Source organism: Felis catus, chromosome B3 (genome assembly GCF_018350175.1).
Source record: "Felis catus isolate Fca126 chromosome B3, F.catus_Fca126_mat1.0, whole genome shotgun sequence".
NCBI lineage: Eukaryota > Metazoa > Chordata > Mammalia > Carnivora > Felidae > Felis > Felis catus.
This window is the reverse complement of record NC_058373.1, coordinates 9,713,229-9,734,641: the sequence shown is the minus strand read 5'-3', so window position 1 is coordinate 9,734,641 and position 21,413 is coordinate 9,713,229. Positions and strand designations below refer to the sequence as shown.

Here is a 21,413-nt window from a genome sequence, read left to right as displayed (position 1 = left end):
CTTTGAGGCACGGCTCTGGGCTTGCCCCAGGCTTCCCGCCCATCCACCCCGTATCCCTTCCTGGTGTGTGTGGACAAGTCAGCCTGTTGTGTCTGCCTTTAAACATCAGGAGGGTCATCAGTTCTCGATGTAGAGCATACAGCCTGTATGTTTTTGCCGAGAGCCCCAATCTCTTATACGCTGTTCTGTTGTCCTGGAAGTCTGTGTCATCATCAAAACAGCCTCGTGGCCTTCAACTCAGAAGCCACACAGCAGTCGTTTGTCAGGCCGTATGCGCTCATTTTTTGGCATGTGTGTCGGCCATTTGCCAACATCAAGTCGTGGTGACTCCCAAGGGAAGGTACTTTCGTGGGCAGAGATGTCCCGTATTGACCTGTCGCTGACCTGATCAGAAGCACCTTAAAGCCCCATCTGTTAACCGAGTGTGGTTCCTGGTTTTGATAAGATACTGTAAGGCAGAGGGTGGCTAACTTTTTTTGTCAAGGCCCACCAGCAAGTGTCTTAGGCTCCGTGGGCTGCACGGTCCCCACACAACTACTGAACTCTGCTATTGTGCAAAAGCAGCCACGGACAATACATAAACCAGTGAGCATGGCTGTGTTCCGATAAAACTCCATTTATAGACAGGGAAACTTGAATTTCATGTCATTTTTATATATTATAAAATATTGGTCTGTATCTCAACCATTTAAAAATGTAAGGGGCGCCTGGGTGGCGCAGTCGGTTAAGCGTCCAACTTCAGCCAGGTCACGATCTCGCGGTCCGTGAGTTCGAGCCCCGCGTCGGGCTCTGGGCTGATGGCTCAGAGCCTGGAGCCTGTTTCCGATTCTGTGTCTCCCTCTCTCTCTGCCCCTCCCCCGTTCATGCTCTGTCTCTCTCTGTCCCAAAAATAAATAAACGTTGGAAAAAAAAAATTAAAGAAAAAAATGTAAAAAACCGTTTGTAGTTTATGGGCCGTATAAAAGCAGGCTACCAGCTGTATCTAGCAGAGACCCGGCTCTAAGGCACCGTATCTCAAAACTGTTGTCGTTAGATGGATAGAAAGTAATCATTGCAGCGCACACACCAAAGAAAATTTGTGAGGCTGCTTGTGGCCGGAACTGACCATTCTGGAGATCGAGCCACCCCCAGGCCCAGCCCAGTCACCCCGAAGGCAGAGATGATTAGCACCGTGTGGCACCTATAACGGGTTCAGACAAGATAGTGACTAACTTAGACGCCAAGAAACGCTTCTCAGACTGTGGTATTTATGACGTTTCTTGTTCTCAGTCATTTCTGTGGAATACCCCAAGGGATTTGTTACCAAAAATAATTAACTTACTGAAATTTGCAACGTTTAAAAGCTCACTTGAGCAGATTCGGAACTACTGCAGAATTGACTTCCGCTCACTTGCTTTCTTGAAGAGACAGAGTGGAGTTAAGCCAGCACACAGCCCACAGCCCGGCTTGTCTGCACCACAGCTGTCGTGGCTTTCTGAATGACTAGCTTTACCATCACGTCCTTGGAAGAGGACTTTTGTCGATATATCCCAAATGTTGTCTGCAGCCCTGTTGGTTGTACCACCCTACTTTAAAAACACCACCACCTCCTGGGAGGAGCTCTTCTCGAAATCTTTATGCATCCTGTGGGCGGATCCCACACACGCTTAGGTCCTCCCTGACATGCGACTTACCAGGAAGTTGAGAGTTCCAGCATTAGTGGTAAGCTTTATGTGACTTCTAGGAAACGAGGGGCCACCACTGTCCGCTCCCCCCTGCATGTTACTGTGGGGCCCAGGTTCTGTTAGGGCACTTCCCTAGGCCGTCAGCCGAACACGTTCGGTTTTCTTGACACAGTCAGCTCCTTGGTACTGGGATAACTTGGTTACCTAGGGCAGCAGTCACCAAGCACTTTTTAGTATGTTCGTGCATCATTAAAACGTCTTTAGCCTACTCATGCAGGGTGTATATACGTGTGTGTGTGTGTGTGTGTATACACACACTAGTTTGTTTATTTTGAGAGAGAGAAAGTCCCAAGCAGGCTCCGTGCTGTGAGCACAGAGCTTGACACAGGGCTCAGTCTCATGAACTATGAGATCATGACCTGAGCCGAAATCAAGAGTCAGACGCTTGACCGGCTGTGCCACCCAGGCGCCCCCAGGGTGTATATATTTAATGCAGGAATTACACACTTGTCCTATACCTTACTTCTAAAGAGCCCATTCCAGGAATAAGAGAAGTCAGATTTGCCATTGTCTTGTGTGCTGGTTAGCTATTCATCTTCTTAATAATACTCTTAGGTCAGTGGGTTCTTTGCAGGAATCTGTGTAAGTCCCTTTTTCATTTTATTTTAGTTGGAACCAAATATACTCTCTAAGCCCACTGAATTGAGCACCTGTGAATTTCCATTCACCACAGCGTGCTGAAAGTGAGCAGATGAGGACAGGAGCCTCTGTTACACGTCCCCAGCTTCTTTCAAGTGCTCTTAACCTCCAGGGCCCTCTCGGACATCTAAGCGCAACACAAAGGGCTGAGTGAGGCACCAGTACATCATCTGTTTATTAATTCTGTTTCTCTTTTAAGTCCATATAAATGAGAGCTGTAAAACCTCCCCTCCCCGTGTCCCAAAGAATCATTTTGTGTATCCCTCCTGCAAAGTGCCTGTTCTCCATTTGAGGGGCACTGGTCTCAGAGAAAAACAGAAAGACCTCGTATTTCTTTTTTTTTTTAATTTTTTTTTTTCAACGTTTATTTATTTTTGGGACAGAGAGAGACAGAGCATGAACGGGGGAGGGGCAGAGAGAGAGGGAGACACAGAATCGGAAACAGGCTCCAAGCTCCGAGCCATCAGCCCAGAGCCCGACGCGGGGCTCGAACTCACAGACCGTGAGATCGTGACCTGGCTGAAGTCGGACGCTTAACCGACTGCGCCACCCAGGCGCCCCAAGACCTCGTATTTCTTGATTGACAGTATGAACTGATATTTGAAGAACTTCATCAGTGGAGGAGACTAAACACCTGCTTTCTGCTATAAAACAGAAATGTTCAATGCAATATATTAATAAATAATAAATAAATAAAAACACTAAACTACTACATAACCGAGCCTGCAGAAAGGGAAATCCCTGAAGAAACTCCTAATCAGAGCAATGAAGAGCCTCCCCGTCAACCGAGGACAGGATGTGTGGTTCGAGGGTACAAGGTGAGAGCTGGAACTGAGACCCCCGAATGAAACCAGGAGCTTTAAAGGCTGCAACGTCCATACTGAAGGACCTAGAAAAACTCCACCCACTGGCCCTTCAGAAGCAGCAAGGAAACTTGCCTTCGCCCAGGGCTCTGGGTGAGAATTCTGCATTATATATGAATCTGGGCTCCAAAATGCACACCATTCATACCTCGAACTAAGAAATTTTTCCCAAGCGGTTTAATGAAATCCCAATCTGAAAATGATAAAAACACTAAGGAAGCTCAGCAGAAACAAATACAGAACTGAACCGTAGGGTCACCAGTAAAACAGGCTTCCCACGGGAAGGAAAATAGTCCTATAAAGCCGAAGCTGAGTTTAAGATAAAAAATACACGGATAACACACGAGGAAGTGAACCACCATGAGGAAGTTAGCAAGTGCGTAGACAGGGGAAGATGTTGCGAATTATTAAAAAGTTAAAATGAATAGAATTTCTAACATAGGAACAGAACAGCGCAGCTAAGGCGTAGATGTGAAAAATAACTGAATAAAATTTCAGGAGTAGAAATAGCCTTGGAAGGATCTTTGTGGAGATTTTTCAGCTATTTCAGTGTTCCACATCATCAGTAGATTGTTCTGAATTCTGTTTGTTTATAAAGGAGGAAAATGACTTCCACTCTGTAACCTGTTGCAGTGAAAGGAGAGCTGGGTAAATATTCTAGAAACTCTTATGACTTCAGACTGAATTTATTCTTTACATTTAACTGTCAGTAATTATGCACGTGAGTTCCTTAAGTGAAGTTCTTCAACAAAGACTGGTCACCTGAACTCTGCAAAACACGGCATTTGGTTTTACGATTCATTCAGAAGCCTCCTGTCAACAAATATTTATTGAGCAGCAGTGTGTGTCAGGCACCTTTTGTCTTTTCGATTGAGTATACTTGAGGTATAACACTGGAAATTGAAGGTGTGCAAACACGTGAATTTGATACATTTATATGTTGTAACGTGATTGCCACTGTTGCGATATTTAGCACCTCTGTCACATTACGTAATGTCCCTCCTTTCTAGCGGTTGGCGAGGGCTTGTGAGAAGAGTTCTCAAAGTGTCATAACTCTTGGTACCTACTCACTGAAGCATGATTCGTAATGGGGGAGAAGGTAAAGACACTTGATATCCATCCGTAAAATGTCGTAGATTCATCAGATGGAATTTGGAGCTGGTACTAAAAAGGGTCGGCCAGCTCTTTCTGTAAGGGAACTGGCGGCAAGTGTGTGAGGCTTTGCAGGTCTTTCTTGTGGCCGCTCGGCTCTGGCCATGGTCAAGCCCTAAGTAGTGAACGTGGCCATATTCCCGTGAGACTCTGCCCGCCAAGTGGATAGTTTGCCAGCCACTGGGGTAGCTCTGCAGACACAAACAGGCCTCCAAGACACTTTGATAAGTTGAAAAGGCAAGAAGTAGAACTAGACGTATGATCTGAACTTAGGGAAGACCAGTGAGACACTAATTGTTGATGTAAATACACAAGAATATTTAACAGGATATACCCCAAGCTGTTGACAGTTTAAAGGAAGAGACTAGGAGAGGAGAGATTAAGGGAGGCTTCAGGTTTTATTTTATACTCTTATTTAAATTTTTTAATGACTGTACTTCTGTTATTTTGTATGAGCAGAGCCAAAATGCAAACCTTGGATCACTGATAATTTTAAAGGTTTTTCTGGTTGTCAGCTGGTCTCTGATGAAGGAGCAAAATATGTTGGTAGTGGATTCCAGAGCTCAACAGACAAAGAGCAGAATGGTCACCAGAGAGCCGTCGCTTAACAGAAGCCTGGAGAGGTGCCCTGTCCCCACGATACTGACAGCAGCAGCTTGAATAAGAGCAACGTCGTTGGTTCTGCAGACTCTCAGTGCTGAGGTGTGAGGTGAAATATCATCAGAAGGTTTAGGGACAGAACCTGTGTGGAAAGGAAAACCTTTGTTGAAGACCCAGAGAATTTTTTGCAGTGTGCTCTAGGGAACGGTAAGAACCGTTGGTTTATGGCTGCAGTAGCGGGATGGCTCCGGCCGTGACCGGCTGCAGACACCTTTGTTCAGTGTAAATTTGGAACGGAAAGGTTGCCTGATTCACGTCCAGGACATGTTTTGTCTTCTACTGTCCTTGGCTTTTGTGTCTGTGTTCTTTCTAGGTTACAGCAGTTGACTTTTATCCTCCTCGGCTACATTAATTCTTAGCCTACGTGAGACTGTGATGACTCAGGCTTAAACGTGCGGCTGGCGCAGGATGGATTTGTCAGATAGAAACATCTGCCGTAACGTAGGAGGGTGCACCTCTTTCGACCGCAGGCGCCCTGGACCCGTTTTTGTTTTCTTGATGCCTCTTCCTGTTAGACACGAATAGAACTTCTCTTTGCTGGACTCCCTCCGTGAGGAAGCAGAGCTAGGGTTTCCTGGACTGTTGAGCTGCTCACACTGGCGAGAGAGCGCGTGCTACAATTTCTCCCTGAGAGGGGGACCTGGGACACGTCTTAGAAACGGCTGGGGCCCGAGGACCCCAGAGCAACCCATGAGGAAGAACTAAATGTAGGAGGAGACTCGTGGACTTAACTTACCAGCCACAAGTCCATGTAGTAATTAGTTGAATAGACAGGACAGTGGTTTTCAGGATGTTTTTTGTGGAACTGTTTTGGAAATTCTGCCGGTTTTTGAATATATACATGCATATATATCTTTTAGACTAATTTTAGACCTGCATTAAAAATCCATATGCTAGGGACGCCTGGGTGGCTCAGGCAGTTAAGCTTCAGACTTCGGCTGAGGTCACGATCTCACGGTTTGTGAGTTTGAGCCCCGTGTCGCGCTCTGCAGTAACAGTACAGAGCCTGCTTGGGATTTCTCTCTCTCTCCCTCCCTCTTCCTCCCTCCCTCCTCCCTCTCTCTCTGTCTGTCTCTCTCCCCCCCCCCCACCTTCTCCCCCTCTCTCAAAATAAATCAATTTTAAAAAAAACCACCTGCTCAAAAGTATGACCAGATTTTAACATCAACATACTAACTTTAGCTATCAGCGTATCTGTTTACGTTTTTCCTTCTGTCTTTAACTAACTGAAGAAGGTAACGTGATTGTGAAGGAAGCCATTTTTAAACTACTAATATTTGAACCTGCTTACATATATGAATGAAGATATCCTCTGTATTATGTACACAAAACTAAATACAGGAATAAACTAGATGCCCAAGTAGTCATGTGAGTTTTACATATCCTAGGCACCTCTGATTTCTGACTTGGGGATCCATTAAAGCAGCTTCATTGTTCTCATTTATTGACTTCAGCGAGAGTGTTAAGATCGTAACTCAGTCCTAAATATTTTACATTTTTGATGGCACATAATATGACAGTATTTCACTTAAGGCTTTTTAAAGTAGAAAACCGATAAAACACCAGATTGGCTACTAGTTTTATGCTAACAGTGTTTATAATGGGATGGGACTTTTCTGGATTGAACCTCTTTGGTTTAACTTGTAAACTTTAGCATTAAGTCACCCGAGGAGTCTGTTTCTTCTGGAAACAAATTATTTCGTGGAGCCCAGTGTGCCATCACTAGAATCTTCTCTGTTTGGAGGGAGAAGGAGCATCAGAATGTCCTCAGCCAGTGGCTCTTTGATTTCTGGCAATTGCTTGATCTAACTGAAATGTCGTAAGTCATCTAGGCTCCACCTGCTCTGCAAAGACAAGGGGAAAGAATGATGTTTTTGAAGTTTAAATGGGAAGAATCAGCAGAAAGGAGCAGTTTGATAGTTTCCCTCATGTGCACCTAAGCTCCAAAAGTACATGTTTAACTTGCATGCCGGCCCTCCTCAGAAACTTCGGAGCTCTGCACTCGGCTCCGGGAGAGTGTGGAAGTGGGCTCAGCGTTTGGTGGTGGCATTAAGATTTGTGTATGACAGTGTGCAGCCTGCCACTTAATTAAAAAGGGGGGGGTGCGGATCAAGGCTTGAAAGCGGAGGGGCGATGTGTGGTCATTTTCCCAAGGGAGCAGAAGTGATCTGCTGGTTCTCTCCAGCTTCCTGAAGAACAGAGCCTGCAGTGAACGTTCATGTGTGTGAAGCACCATCTGTTATCTTAGCAGGAAGTGGAAAAGATGAGTAACTTGGGGACTCGGAATCCTCTCTCCCTTTTCTCCATCCCCTCCCGTGCTCAGGATCTTCCCAAGAACCTCAGAAAACGTAGCATCCCTCCAGTCCGTCACTTCCCTCCCAGTAGCTTTCCTTTTTGGTCTAATATAACCCTCCTTGCTGACCCCTGCAGCCTCACCCCCGGGCACCTGCTTCGTCAGTTTTGAGTCGTGGTTCAGAAAGATCAGCCATGTCACCCATCGTAATGAAGGAGGATGGTGGCCAATACTGATGGGCTCCAGTGTTCCAGATGTCATCAGTCCCTTTAACATATCCCTCTGCATGCGTATACTAAGTGATTCAACAGGACAGCACGTTTTCAACATTATCACCTGCTTTTGACTCTGCTGAAATACACCCGAACCAGTCTGTAGTACATCCTGATTCTGGGTGAAAGCCCGAGTCCCTTTCCGTGGACTTGCGTGGAAGTGGTCCTGATCACAGACACCAGAAACAGCAAGGAGCAAAGGCTCCATAATAGTTCTTTGCAACCTGCTTGTGGCGGGAAAAGAAGCAAGGACTAAAGCCTCCTGCCAGGACTGCTTCCAAGTAATTCCGTCCAGCAGAAACCTGGCAGGTCTTTTTTTCTCAGCCAGAATTCACCTCTCGCTTTAACTTTAACAGGGAAAGGAAAGAGTGTGTTTCCAATTCTTACTTCTTCCGCTCCGTAAAGCTTCCCTTGAATCATCAGCTGTTCTTTCCAGCTGCCACAAATACTTTGGTCTTTGGAATGTGTGGTGGAATCCTTCGGAGTAAGGAATTCATTATGTTTGGGTTTCAGATCGTGTTAGTGGTTCTGTTTTATTTGCTTTAAACAGACGTAAGATGATCTTGAGATGATTGTTGATTTATTTTCTGTTGTGTTAGCAGCTTCTGAGTACTTTTGTGGTAGGTTGTTTCTCTTGATTAAAAAAATAAACAAGTAGATCAGCTGGAATCAGAGTAGGAAACATGAGAGTTCAGAATGCATGTGATGGTCAGATTTTTGCTTTGGATTTTATTATCCAGGAAGGCAGCTCTCTAGATACTGTTTTCTGGCACGGAGAGTTCATTGCTTGTGTGACATAGTAAAAGCAATTTATTGTTTAGGGAAAAAGAAGGTAAAAAGAAGAGCCTAAATCACAAAGTCAGTTCTTATTCAAGCAGCGCCCTGCATTCTGTTCCATTTTTGTTTACCAGTGTTCTTCTGAAAACTGCTGTTATGTGAGCCTCTCACCTGAGATGATCTGGCTCTTTGTTGTGGCTTTCCTCTTGTTCTGTGCATCAGCTCTGTGGTTATTACACCCGCAAGGAAGAACATTTTACATGCATTGTAGCTAATAAGCTGCCATCAGTCCAGACCACGGTGTTTCACACTCCCCAAAGATTTGAAACAAACAAGTTGCAGAAAGCACTTTGGAGCATATATTTCTACATTGGTTCATACCTAAACAGTTTTTTTGTTGTTGTTGCTGTTGTTTTCATTGTTGCTTGTTTCGTTTTAGTTTTCCTGGTTAGAGTTGAAATGATAGGAGGAAGTTGCACATTTCTGTCCTTAAAAGTGACCCTTTAGCCTGCTCCTTGAGAAGGATCCAAGAATTTTCCCCCAGATCTGTGTCTGTAAGGCGGGACTCTAGCATGTTCCCTGAGGATGATCAGTGGACTCAGGGTGGGAAGGTCCCTCACCTCAGAGCTCAGCTTAAGAAGGCCAATCCTTTAGGGGTGCCTGGGTGGCTCAGTCACCTAAGCGTCCAACTTCAACTCGGGGTTTCAGGCCCCGCATGGGGGCTCTGTGCTGACAGCTCGGAGACTGGAGCCTGTTTCAGATTCTGTTTCTGTTTCTCTCTCTCTCTCTCTCTCTCTCTCTCTCTCTCTCTCTCTCTCTCTCCCTCTCTCTCCCCCTCCCCCACTTGTGTTCTGTCTCCCTCTGTCTCGAAAATAAAGAAACATTAAAAAAAAATTACAAAAAAAAAAAGGTGAATCCTTCCTGCCATAGCATTCCTGTGCCCAGACCGTTCTGTGATTTCTGTTCCATTTGGCACGGTCATTGCTCTTAGCCTTCTTTAAAGCTGATTTTCTCAAGGGGTCTCTCTGACAGGTAGTTTTTGGTTTTTCTGCTGGAAGAGAAGCAACGTGTAGTATATAACCGTTCGCCACAGACCTGTGGCGGTTGGTGACAGAGGTTTAAAAAATATATATATATCAACAGAGGATATTTCCCAGTTCTGTGGGTTTTCCTTCATATTCTTTTGTTTGATGCCTCTTGGTAGTGAAAAAAAAAATTTTGTTGTTGTTGAAGGCTGGGCTGTTTGCATTTAAGTTCAGAGGAATCTAATTAGGAGTCGGCACTGTTCTCGTAAACCACCGTGCTGAGACCTTTTTTTTTTAATAACTTTGAAAAATGAAAGCATATTACTTACTGCTCTTAGGAAGTCTTTTTTTTTTTTAAATAAATAAATAAAAGGCCAGATAATTCTTTGATCTCCCTAACAACATGGTATGGTTTGTGGCAAAGAGCTTGACTCTATTAGATTTATCTTCGGCTCTTGTGTTCTTGGTAATTGTCTGTTTTCCGAAACAGAGAGTAAGGTTTTAACCTCATGACTCTGGCTGATGTCAGTGGGCCAGAGTTTCTAAATCACCCCCCCACACCACTAAAATGGGCTGTGAACTGAGTCCAGAGCAACTTGGTAACAAGCTGAGTATTTTCCAAGTGGGAGCTTGAGTATGTTAGGCAGACGGCCCTGCATGAATTACTGATGGCTGAGCCTCGCCACCCTATTACAGGGCACAGTAAAATATCAGCCAGGGTATGAGTTTGGGGAACTGTCTCAACTAAGAAAGTGGGGGAAAGTTGTCTTTTAGATGTACATTCTATTACGGCTGCTGTTACGTTTCACCGGTTGGAATTATCTTTTCAATCTCAGACACCGGCCTGAGAAGTTGAATATTGCTGAAGTCTGTTGAAAAGTGATGGCACCACCCCCCAAGCCTCCCCCAAAATCGTCTTCGTTTCGCTCTTTCGGGAGATGGACCTGATCAGGGAGAGAGGAACAGGCAGGGTGCAATTTGGAAACCAGGATGCTGATGGGTCACTTGTGGGTCAGAATTAGTGGCCAGCCCTCAGGCACATCCCATCCCGTCTGTTGCCCAGAGATGCCAGAAACCTTACGGATTTTCATAAAACCAAAGAAGAAAATGTACTTTTGTAACTGGAATGGAAGATAGTAAAAGCTGATTGAAAATTGTTTTGACTTTAGCACAACTATGATTGACTTTTTTTAAGGAATAAGGGAGTGTTTTCGAGGAAACTCCAGGAACTTTGAAGGATATTAAAATGTGTTAACACTAGGTTTGGGGGCTTTGGTTTTTTGGATACTAGTACAAAATAGTACATCAATGATGTAACAACACCTGTGGACTCACTGCTCAAGTGAAAAATTAGTAACATTTTGTTATATTGCTTCAGATTCTCTCCCAGTTGTAAAGAAATAAACCAAGAAAGTTGAAAACTACCCCCCCCCCCCCCCGCGTTTTTCCCTGCCTCATCCGGTGCCTCTTCCTCCCTCCCCAGGGACGGGCACTATCATGAATTCAGTGTGTATATAGTCTGAATTTCATCATTTTATCTTCTACGTCAACAACCCTTAAGTCTTTGTAGTTTACACAAATGGTCCCACACACTATTCCTCATTCTGCAATTTGCTTATTCTCCTCAACATTAGATCTGGGGGAGCCAGAACACTGAAGCAGCTTGAATCCAGATCGCTGACTTAGAGCTCTTGTATGGTGTTCCATTTTATGAATCTCTCAAATCTGTCCCACTACTAAGTCACTTGGGTCATTTCTCTGTTATAAGCAGGAGTACACAGGACATCATCACCAGGCTGCCCACCAGGAAGGGAATTGCTAACTCATAAAGCGGGCACGTTGTCAACTAGCTGCCAAATGACTCTTCCAAAGTGGAGATGCCAGTTTCCAGATACCGGGGCAGGTGCTGAGCGTTCCCACATCACTGTTTCCCACCTAGAATTGGCAGGCTTTTATTTTATCCAGCCTGGTTGGATACGAAATGGTGTTTCTCTGTTGGCTTAGTTTGCGTTTCTCTGATTTCTGGAGAGGTCAGGCACCGTTTTGTGTGGTTGAGTTGCCTGTTCAGTCTGTACAGCTTTTCTTTCCGTGTCTTACTGTTTTGCTAACGAGTCTTTTAATGCTTTCAAGCTACTGTTATTGTGTGTGGCGGTACATTTCATCGTGTTTCAAAATGTGTGGTTTTCCTCGTCTGTAACATGGGCTCGTTAGTTTCTGTCATCTGCGAATCCTTGCACGTTTTCTTTTGTCTGAGTGGAATGGAGTGAAGGAGAGCCTCTCTCTCCTACACAGGGCAGGGCTGGACACACGGGATTAAAGAAGAGGTGTGCGAAACACTCAAGCTGAGTCAGGGATGTGTGAAAGACGGAGGGAAGATGGCCAGGGGAGCTCCGAAGCCTTTGCGTGAAGAGCCGGCGGCTCATCTGGGCCCTGGAGCCGGGTGGCCGCGCGCTCCCGGCCTCTGCATGGCAGGCGTCCCGAGTGAGGCTGGCGCGCGGGTGGGCGAATACATCTGTCTTGCTGGGAAAGGGCTGCGGGGCTTGGCTTCCACTGCCGTGTACGCTTCTTGCTGTGGGGCCGGCAGCGTGGAGCCCACCTGCCACCCTCTTGAGACACCTGGTGCTCCTGTGGGCCAGCAGCTGGGAACAGGGGTGTAAAAATTGTAAAACACAAAGTGAGACTCCCTCAGGGAGCTTTCTGTCCAGGGGACGAGTGTGTCCAGGACAGCACTGTGACAGAGGCGAGCACGGAGTCCCCCCCAGTGCAGACGTGGGGACTCTCTCCTTCCCTGGGGGAGTCGGAGAGGACGTCGTAGAGCTGAGTCCTTCCAGCCCAGTAGGGGAAGGGACACAAGTACAAAACACCGTTTTCTATTCAGGGCCCACAGGCATGGCCGAACCTGGTGAGGGGCTGGACGTTCAAGCAATGCGTGGCGGGCCCCGTCAAGTCAAGCAAGAAATACGATCCTAAAGGTGACAGGGAGCCATTGAAGAGTTTTCGGGAGGTGAGAGGCAAAGAATTTAAATACAAATCAATAAAGACGTATGGTCCAGCCTACCTGTTGCCTCTTTGGCCCTTCCTGGAAGACCGTTGGCTGGAGAGGTGTAAAGTCTTGAGCCAAGCTTCCCTGGGGTCTAGGTCCTAGGAGTTGCATTGCATGATGGGAAGAAGGGCATAGCCACGTTGGCATCTCGGGAGTTACATGGATTTCTCTTCGTGATTCTGCTTTTTCTCTCAGTAGTAAAACAGCAACTTCTTTATCAAAATGGGTCATTTTCAAGTCTCAGAGAACTGGACAAATTAACAAGGGCCAGTGGTTTCCGGTTCTTTAGTGAGACATCCTCAGACTGTTTTCTTTTACTGATTAGAATGAGTCATTCCCCAGGGGTCTTTCTGCAGTGACCTCTTTATGCCCAGAACGGGACATTGCTGAGAAATCCCGGCATTCCCGTTCAGGGGTCCGTAACCTCTCTTCCACTGCTGACTGGGGCAGCTTCCCCTGCTTCCGTGGAGATGCTCGCAGACCGTAGAAATGACAAGGAGCATGGCATCGAGGTCACTCCCTCACAGTCTGCTCCCGGAGAAGGAACACAGCAGAGGCAAGAATACAGTTTTGACGGAGTTGAAACCTTCCAGGTTGTTCCTCTTGTTGACGCCTGTGTGAGCCTTCCCCAGGGGAGCCTCCCTTCCTGCTGCCATCGTCTCTTCTGGTCTGGTAACATCAGAAAGGTGGCCAGAGAATGTCCCATGGGGTAGAGTCGTAGAAGTTAGCTAGATGGGGGCCAGAGGCAGGCCTAGGAGTGAAAGGCCTAGAATACAGCCTCTTCCCCACTCCCCGACCATGACTGCAGACCGGTTCACACTCTGACCCATCCACCTCTGGACTTGCCCCCAGTAGCCTCTTGTGTGGTGGTCGCCTCTGTCCAGACTCCTCCAGTCAGGGCCCCTCCCTGACCGTGCTCTGAGGGGTGGTAATTACTGGTAATTCAGGTAACGTAGAAGTTGAAATGTCACACTGCATGAACCTCGTGGGACAATTCAGTAGGATTTACTTTGGAAAATTATTCCCTTCTTTAAGAGATGGAACATGAAGAATCTTGTGGAATAACAGACTGAAGGAACTTAGGAAATGTGGACCCTCCTTTCATTTGATAGCTGGGGAAACTGAGGCCCTGAGAACAGACTAATTAACTAATTAGCAGAGCCACGGCCTGAATCAAATGTGGTTTCATAGCTGTTTTTCCTGTGCCCCTTTTAGTGTTAGCAAGTTGCTATTTCACATTCTGTAAAATGTATCAGGGCACTTGGTGTTTGGATACAAGAGGCCTAGTAGGGTCTAAAGCAGACATTTACATGGGTGCCGTGAGCCAGGCACTGTGGTAGAGAGACTTACAGGTTCCACAGCACACAAGGGTCCCTGTCCCAGAGGAGCCCCTGGGGAGGAGAAAACCACAAGTGCCTCACAGTGCGGCGTGGCTGCTGGTACCGTGGGAGAGACCCCCGAACCAAGTAGGCGGTGCGGGCGCGACCGTCGAGGAAGGGCCTGTGGGAAGAGGCCGCTGGGGCCCGGGGTTCTGGCATCTGCGTCCCCGGGTCCTGTCCTCCCCGGCGCCCCTCCACTCTGCCCAGATCCACACGTCTGCGCTGCGAGAGCGTCTTGGCCCCCGGTGAGCGAGCTGACACGGGCAGGACCTGTGCTTCCTGCGTCAGCGTGTGAAGCGCTGCCTGCTGAATGGTGTCTGGTTGCTCTTGTCAGGGAGATGCTGTCGTCACCGGGTGTCCCCGCAGACAGATCTCTGGCCCTCCTGGCACAGTTCTGTTCTGTGACTTCATAGCAGCAGTAAGAGCTGACAGTGACCCTGCTGAGGCACAGAGGACTGGGTTTTTACATCAGCGGCTTTGGAGCTAAGGGAATAAGAAAGAAGGGCTGAGGTTCCCGTCCTTGGCAGATGTGGACTCTGCCCCGTCTTTCCGGAAGTCATCGCCAGCTTGCTCCTGGGTCGGGCAGGGCTCCCCAGATGTGCCCCGGCGGGTTCTGATGACCTTTCTTCTGCGTCGCCTGACTCGGGCTGGGTTGTGCAAAGCTCAGGGTGGTTAAGATCCCAAGTGGAAGCGTGTAAACAGGTGAACTCTCGGATCCACTCTCTGCCTCTGACACCGCTGTGCAGATTGCCCAGCTCCGGGCGAGGGGCTCTGCTGGTGGGTGTCTTTGTGCCTTAGACTTTCCGTGGCGACGGCAGATGCTTCTGCTTTTTGTTTCGCTAGCCTCTCCGCTTCCTGCCTGAGCGGCTCCACACTTCTAGTTTCCACTAATCACAAGTCGCATCTGTCATTTCTCTTCCTCCAAATGACATCACACGCCTGCTTTCTGGAAGGGAACCACAGGCTGTAGTTGCAGTCAGAGCCGGATTCTGACATGTGAGTGACTTCGCTTGGGAGTCCACAGGCTGCCACGGCAGCGTGAAGTCAGACCCTGGGATATGTTTGCCCGAAGTCACCTTGAGCTTTGCTTGCTTTTCAGGTTGCGGTGCTTTCGTCCACAAAGGCTGCAGAGAGAGTCTGGCCTCCTGTGCAAAGGTCAAGATGAAGGTAAGACGTTTCTGAGCGGACCAGTCCTCGGGGTTGGGAGAGGCCAGGTTGTGGTTTTTGTTTATTGGGATCATTTGATACCAAGACTGAGACCAAAATAACCAGACTGTAGTTTGTCTTTAAAGCCATGGAGTCTCTTAGTTAACGCACTCGGGAGCCTGTGGGTTTCAGAACTCCCACGTTAAATATACATTTCTCCATGATGCAAATGTGTCTGGTGGTGTTACGGTGGTTTTCTTCTTAACCGTGTGTGCCCGCCTGCCTGGACGGTCACACACCTGGCTTCCTCCTGGTGCCATTCAGGGGCCTTGACCTCCCGAGGAGCCAAGGCGGGAGGGGAGGGGGTTAGGGTTTGGCACAGCCTGCCTGGCAGCACTTGAGTCCGAAGGGCACAAAGGGGTTGGCTCTGGGCACATGACACAAGAACAGGAAGTGCCAGGCATGTGGTAGCACCTGCTCTGGGAACGCGCACTGCACAATAATGGGTGCTGCTTGTCAGATGGCCCTTCAGGAGAGTGGGTGTGGGCATACCCCTAGGTACCCTCTGTGGTTTCTGGTATTCCGGCCACCCATAAATCAATGTCCTTTTGTTCCTTGTCCAAAGAGTGCCCTCCAGCTGCTGTCTACACAGACGCTCAGGATGCTGCCTCGGTCACCAGACATTTATCTAATTGCAGTGGCCTCATGCTTGAGTGCGCGTTAGAGCCTGCTCAGGGACTTGTTAAAAGACCGCTCTCTGTGGCCAGCTCCCAGAGCTGCCTGTTCTGGGGCAGGGCCCGGGAATTCGCACTTCCCGCAAGTTCCCAGATGATGCGGCTACCGCTAGTCTGAACTAGTGTAAAAATGATAGGCTTCTGAACCCCAGATCTTATCAGCCCATGGACATAAATTTGTTTGGCTCTTGAAGTAATGTTTTGTTTTTGTTTTTTGGTTAATGCAGTTATTTAAAAAATCGCATTTCATATCAATTTGGATTTCTGATTTCTCCTTAAAGAATTGGAAGATCTCACAACCCTGGTTATTTCCTCTTACCCAGAATTACCGATTTTCACCTTGCTTGTTTTCCTTTTCTCCGTAGTATTTACCACCTTCTCAGGGTCTGTGCTTAACAGCTTGTATTATTTATTACATTGATTTTACATGGTCTGCACTCCCCAGCCCCCCACTAGAACGTAAGCCCCAGACTTGCCAAGCAGTCTGAAGTCAGGAATGTTTGATCTGTTGATTGATCCTAAGCATCCAGAATGGTATCTGTCTTCTGGGTTTCCTAAATGCTGGGAAGATGGACAGGAAGTGGTAACGCACTGGGGCCCCAGTGGCTGCCATGCCCTCCACAGGATGTGTGGATTCCCTCTCCTCCCACTTGTCTGTCGTTCGCTGCCTGCCCGGCCCCATAGGCATGGAGTTTGTGATCTCTGACAAGACAGCGCTGCTGGGAATGTACTAGGTTCTCATGATGGAAATGTAGCATCTCCCCTAGAAGAACACAGCCTGAAAATGGGGGGGAGGGGGCATTTTTTAATTTGGAAACCACCTGCTTCCACTAATGATTTCTCTCAGGGTAATTGGTGTAGTCTGTAATTTCTCACTCAAAGTGTTTCTGTCAGATGCTACAAGAAAAGCCTCAACTAAAATTAGTGCTTCACCTGAGAACTATTTGGTACCTTGTTAATGCTGGCCACTGGAGAGAGAGAAAAAGGCACAGAAGCTGGCTTAGGGAACCCGCATTCTAGTGGGGAAGATGGCGAGCGGGCTGTGGCCGTAAATGGGGGAGAATCTCCGTGGAGGCCTGTGCAGGATTCTCAGGGGCTTCCAGCCACCGCCTTGGGAGAGGAGGAGAAAGGAGGTGATGCTGGCTTCACTGAGGAGGTAGTTCTCGCCTGGTCTTGAATAGAAGAATGTCCCATGGCGAAGGCACAAGGGCATTCCGGGCAGGAGAGACAGCCTTTGTGGGGCCATGGCACTTGGTGGGTTCAGAAGAGAGCCAGTGGGGGTGACGGGCGGGATGCTGTGGCCCGTTGGCCAGGAGCCAGGCTGGCTCTCTCTCTGCCCTAGGCTTCTTGAAGTCTACAGAAAACAAGTTGTGGACACAGCCTTCATCGACTTATTTATTTCCTTTTCCTCTTCGTCCAGCAGCCCAAGGGGACCCTGCAGGCACATGACACGTCTTCGCTGCCCACGGTCATCATGAGAAGCAAGCGTAAGTAACTCCGCCCTCCTCTCTTCCAGCTTTTTGACTCTCTGGTTCAGGACTTAAACATACTTTTGTAGTAATTCATTTGTTACTCTTAATCAAGATTTGAGTATTTATTTCGTGTTAAGTTAGAGAAGGCTGCAGGTTCACTGACCAGAAGCTTAATGTTCTGCCATCTGGCTGTCTTAGAAGGCTCTAGAAGGGTGTGTGTACTTGCTTAAAAGGCAGCCCTGTGTCCGTGTGTTTAAGCAGGTGACCCCGTGCATCTCGAAATTCCTCTTCCGAGGGTCGACGCTTGTTTTTAGGGCCTCACAGTCGCACAAAGAAAATGAGATCTTGCTGATTGAACTTCTTAGTTCATAAACTGTGAAGTTAAGTAAATCATTCTCCTTTTTCCCAATGACTTCAGGTGGTACTTCAGAAAACTGCGTAAATGACACTGTTCCGTCCACATCATGCTGCCTTCACCAGTGTGTGCAAGGCTCCACTTTGGTTTTCCTTCACGTCCTCCCTTTTTCGCTCTCCACTCCTTCATGCCTTTCCCTCCTTAGCACCCACTGTAGTTATTTAACACATCTCTTTCCACTCAGCTCCGTTGTCACACATATGTCTGTCTCTGAAAATGTCTCTTACTGTTTCACGTGTCGAATTTATATTACATAGGACCTACGCTTATTCATCCTTTTTTTCCCCATCTGTCACTTTGAGATCTGCGCGTGTTGTTAAGTGTCAGCTGTTGCAGACTGCAGGATGTGCTCTTTCACAGACCTGCTCCCCACTTTCGTTATCAGTCCCCCCTCCCCGCCGAAATCACCACAAGTGACGCAGTTCTGAGTATCATCTTAATTGGCCCCTACAGACACCTGTGTGGGACTTACCCCAAGGCAGTGTTTTTCAAAGTGTAGTTCCTGGATCCATCGGAAGTGCGAGTTCCTGGGCCCCGCCCAGACCTACCGAATCCGAAATTCCAGGGGTGGCGCCCAGGGCGGTGCTCCAGGCCCTCCAGGTGAGGCTGGTGCACTGGCCTGAGAACCCGTGCCGCTTGCCTGGTTGCTCTGAATTCTTCCAGGAGATGGGGAATTCCCTTTGGGGAGATTAAGGCTGCTGGCTGCCCATCTCTGCGAGTAGATTTCTGGAAGAGAAGTTTCGCCAGACCGACAACCACTTTTGTCGGTGATCCAGCCTATTCCAGCACCTTTTCCCAGTCTCATCTTCCTTAACTTTTTTTCCGGGACATTATCCCTCACTTCAGAAATCTGTGTGCTTCCATATCAGATAAAATGACATAAAATGACATCTTTTTTTTTTTTAAGGCTACCTGTCTTATGCCAGGTTGTGTGTGTTACCTCTGACCCCCACATGTATTTTTATTCCTGTGTTACCACCCCCCCCCCCCCGCAATGAGTGTGGTGTAAGAGTACAGATAGTGGATTCAAGTCGTGTGGGTCGGAGCCAAGCGCTGCCTCTTAATAGCCGTGTGACCTTAGACATTTACTGCATCCCCACTCCGTCCGACGTCGAAACCAACGACGGCAGTTTCAGTGGGTGGTCGACAGGTTTAAACGAGACCAAACCTATAAAGTACTTAATGGTAGGCCTCCTTAAGTGTTAGCTTTGGCTACTGTCCCCATCACCACAAAGAAGGAAACTGAGGCTCAGAGATACTAAGTCACTTAACCTGAGTGGAGTAGGGATCGGTTTCAAAGAAGGGAAATTAGAACTTTCACTACCGCCCGCATGCTGTCCTTTGAAAACAAAATTGTTCTGGGGCGCCTGGGTGGCTCAGTCGGTTAAGCATCCGACTTTGGCTCAGGTCATGATCTCATGGTTTGGGAGTTCAAGCCCCGCGTTGGGCTCCGTGCGCACAGCCTGGAGCCTGCTTTGGATTCTGTGTCTCCCTCTCTCTGTGCTCCTCCCCTACTTGCACTCTGTCTCTGTGTCTCTCAAAAATAAGTAAACATTTAAAAAAAAAAAATTTTTTTTAAAACAAAGTTGTTCTTGGGGTGCCTGGACGGCTCAGTCAGTGCAAGTCTTGATTTCGGGGTTGTGAGTCTGAGTCCCATATTGGGTGTAGAGGTTACATAAAAAAAATTTTTTTTAGTTTAAAAAAAAGAAACAAAGTTGTTCTTTATCACTTTTAGGGTTCTGCGTAGCGTGACCTCACTCAGCCTCTCCAGCTCTTTGGAGATTCTTTATATACTGATTCTTTATATACATCTTCTTCCTTTCTCTTCTACTGGTTCCCTCCTTTCCACATTCATACGACATGATTATTTCCGCTGCTTCCTTCTCACAGCTCTCTCTTCATCAGTGTCCTGTCTTCCTTCTGGCCCATCCACATCCTTCCCACTCTTCAGGAACCGGTGTTTGTTCCTCCATCAGATTCTGTCCGCTCGCTGACATCCCTCCCGCCGCACCGAGGCTGTGCCCTGGGCTCTTGAACACTTGGGCGTAGAGCCCCCTCTCTGTCGGGGCGGGGCCCACATCTCCGTCCTTGTGTGCTTCCTGCAGGAGGGGTCTGGTTGTGTGCAAGTGTAGCATGTTGCTGGCGTTTTATTATATCACCTTCTTCTAAATAGAATTTGAGTTGGAAATTAATGGTTTTTATTAATTCTGATGAAGTCAAAAACATCCTGAAATACCGTGAAGTCATAACAGCTGCCCCAGTACAATTTCCTCTAGTTCTTGACACTCCTGGGGACAGACAGACGATGCAGCTCGCATCTGGGACAGGAGCTCAGTTACCAGGGAGAAACCACTTGTTAACCCAAACGCTGGTGTGTCCAGTTGAACATGAAATCAGAGCTCTGCTTTCCTCTCTGGTCACGTTCAGGAGAAATACGCACTCTGAGAAGAACCTACTGTGTGACCTTAAACATATGTTGCATCTCACCCAGCTGTAAATTAAAAGAATTGGTCAAAATCTGTGTTCTCAAACAGCAAAAGCATCACTCAGGGAGCTCGTAAAACGTGTGGACGCCACAGTGCCCACCCCAACGGCAGACAGGGCAGGGAATTCGCACGTCTGACCAGCACCTCAGAGCTGCTGGGGAGGCACCCCCACAAAGCACTGACCTCCCAGCCCTGTGGTTCCTTTTATCCCGAAAATTCTTTCAGTTTTGTTTTATTTCCCTTTGAATTATTCTGTTTTCCTCTGAATTGAATTCAATTTCATTTGAATTTATTTTCCTTTGAATTACTTTCTCTGTTTGAATGCACTGTTATCACACGATTCTTTATCCCTGTTGCCTAATCTCCATCCCACCCACATGAAACCACTCTTCTTAGTTTTATATATTTATCGTCTTCAACTTTTTTTATTAAAATAAAGCCAACACCAATTTGGGTTATTAATTTTTTTTCTCCTTTAATAATTTGGATGAATCTTTTAAAAAAAAATTTTTTTTAACATTTATTCACTTTTAAGAGAGAGCACGAGCGAGGGAGGAACAGAAAGAGAGGGGGACACAGAATCCCAAGCAGGCTCCAGGCTCCAAGCTGTCAGCACAGAGACCAATGTGGGGCTCGAACTCACAAACCGTGAGATCATGACCTGACCTGATGTTGGACAACCAACTGAACCACCCAGGCACCCCCATTTTTCTCTTTTTTTGTTTTTCAAAAAAAATTTTTTTTAATGTTTACTTATTTTTGAGAGACAGAGACAGAGTGTGAGCGGGGCAGGGGCAGAGAGAGAGAGGGAGACACAGAATCTGAAACAGGCTCCAGGCTCTGAGCTGTCAGCACAGAGGCCGATGCAGGACTTGAACTCACAAGCCGTGAGATCATGACCCGAGCCGAAGTCGGATGCTTAACCGCCTGAGCCACCCAGGTGCCCCTTTTTGGTTTTTTTTAAACATGAGAGTCTGTTGTGTAACTTTGTTTTGCACCTTGATTTTCCCCCCATTGCAGTGTTATCTTGAAGACCTGTGTTGGTTCATGGCGACTGTCCTCATTTTTTTCAAAACGACATAGTATTCCAGTATGTGACATGCCATCATTTATTAGTCAATCTTCTCTTAATACTCGTTTTTGTCTTTTGTAGTATTTTGCTTTGATCACTAGTGTCGCATTGAATAACTTTGGACGTATGTCGTTTTAAGCATCACACGTGCATCTTGCAGAATAAGTGTGCCCTGAATTGGAATTACTGGATCAAGGGGTATAGGCATTTGCAGCTTCACTAGGTGTTGCCGGACCATCCTCTGTAGAGTTCCTGTACGCA

At 47.3% G+C, this 21,413-nt stretch overlaps 1 protein-coding gene across 13 annotated transcripts in view; it reads left to right on the top strand.

The window, feature by feature from the left end:
- AKAP13 (A-kinase anchoring protein 13) overlaps positions 1-21,413 on the top strand; it is a 334,406-nt gene that overhangs the window by 281,817 nt on the left and 31,176 nt on the right. For 11 of the 13 annotated variants that reach the window (XM_045058848.1, XM_045058850.1, XM_045058847.1 and 8 more), the window contains 2 exons: positions 14,927-14,994; positions 17,128-17,194. In XM_045058848.1, the coding sequence (XP_044914783.1) occupies positions 14,927-14,994; positions 17,128-17,194 (135 nt within the window). The remainder of the gene's footprint in view (positions 1-14,926; positions 14,995-17,127; positions 17,195-21,413) is intronic. The other 2 variants (XM_045058844.1, XM_045058854.1) reach the window with 1 other exon arrangement.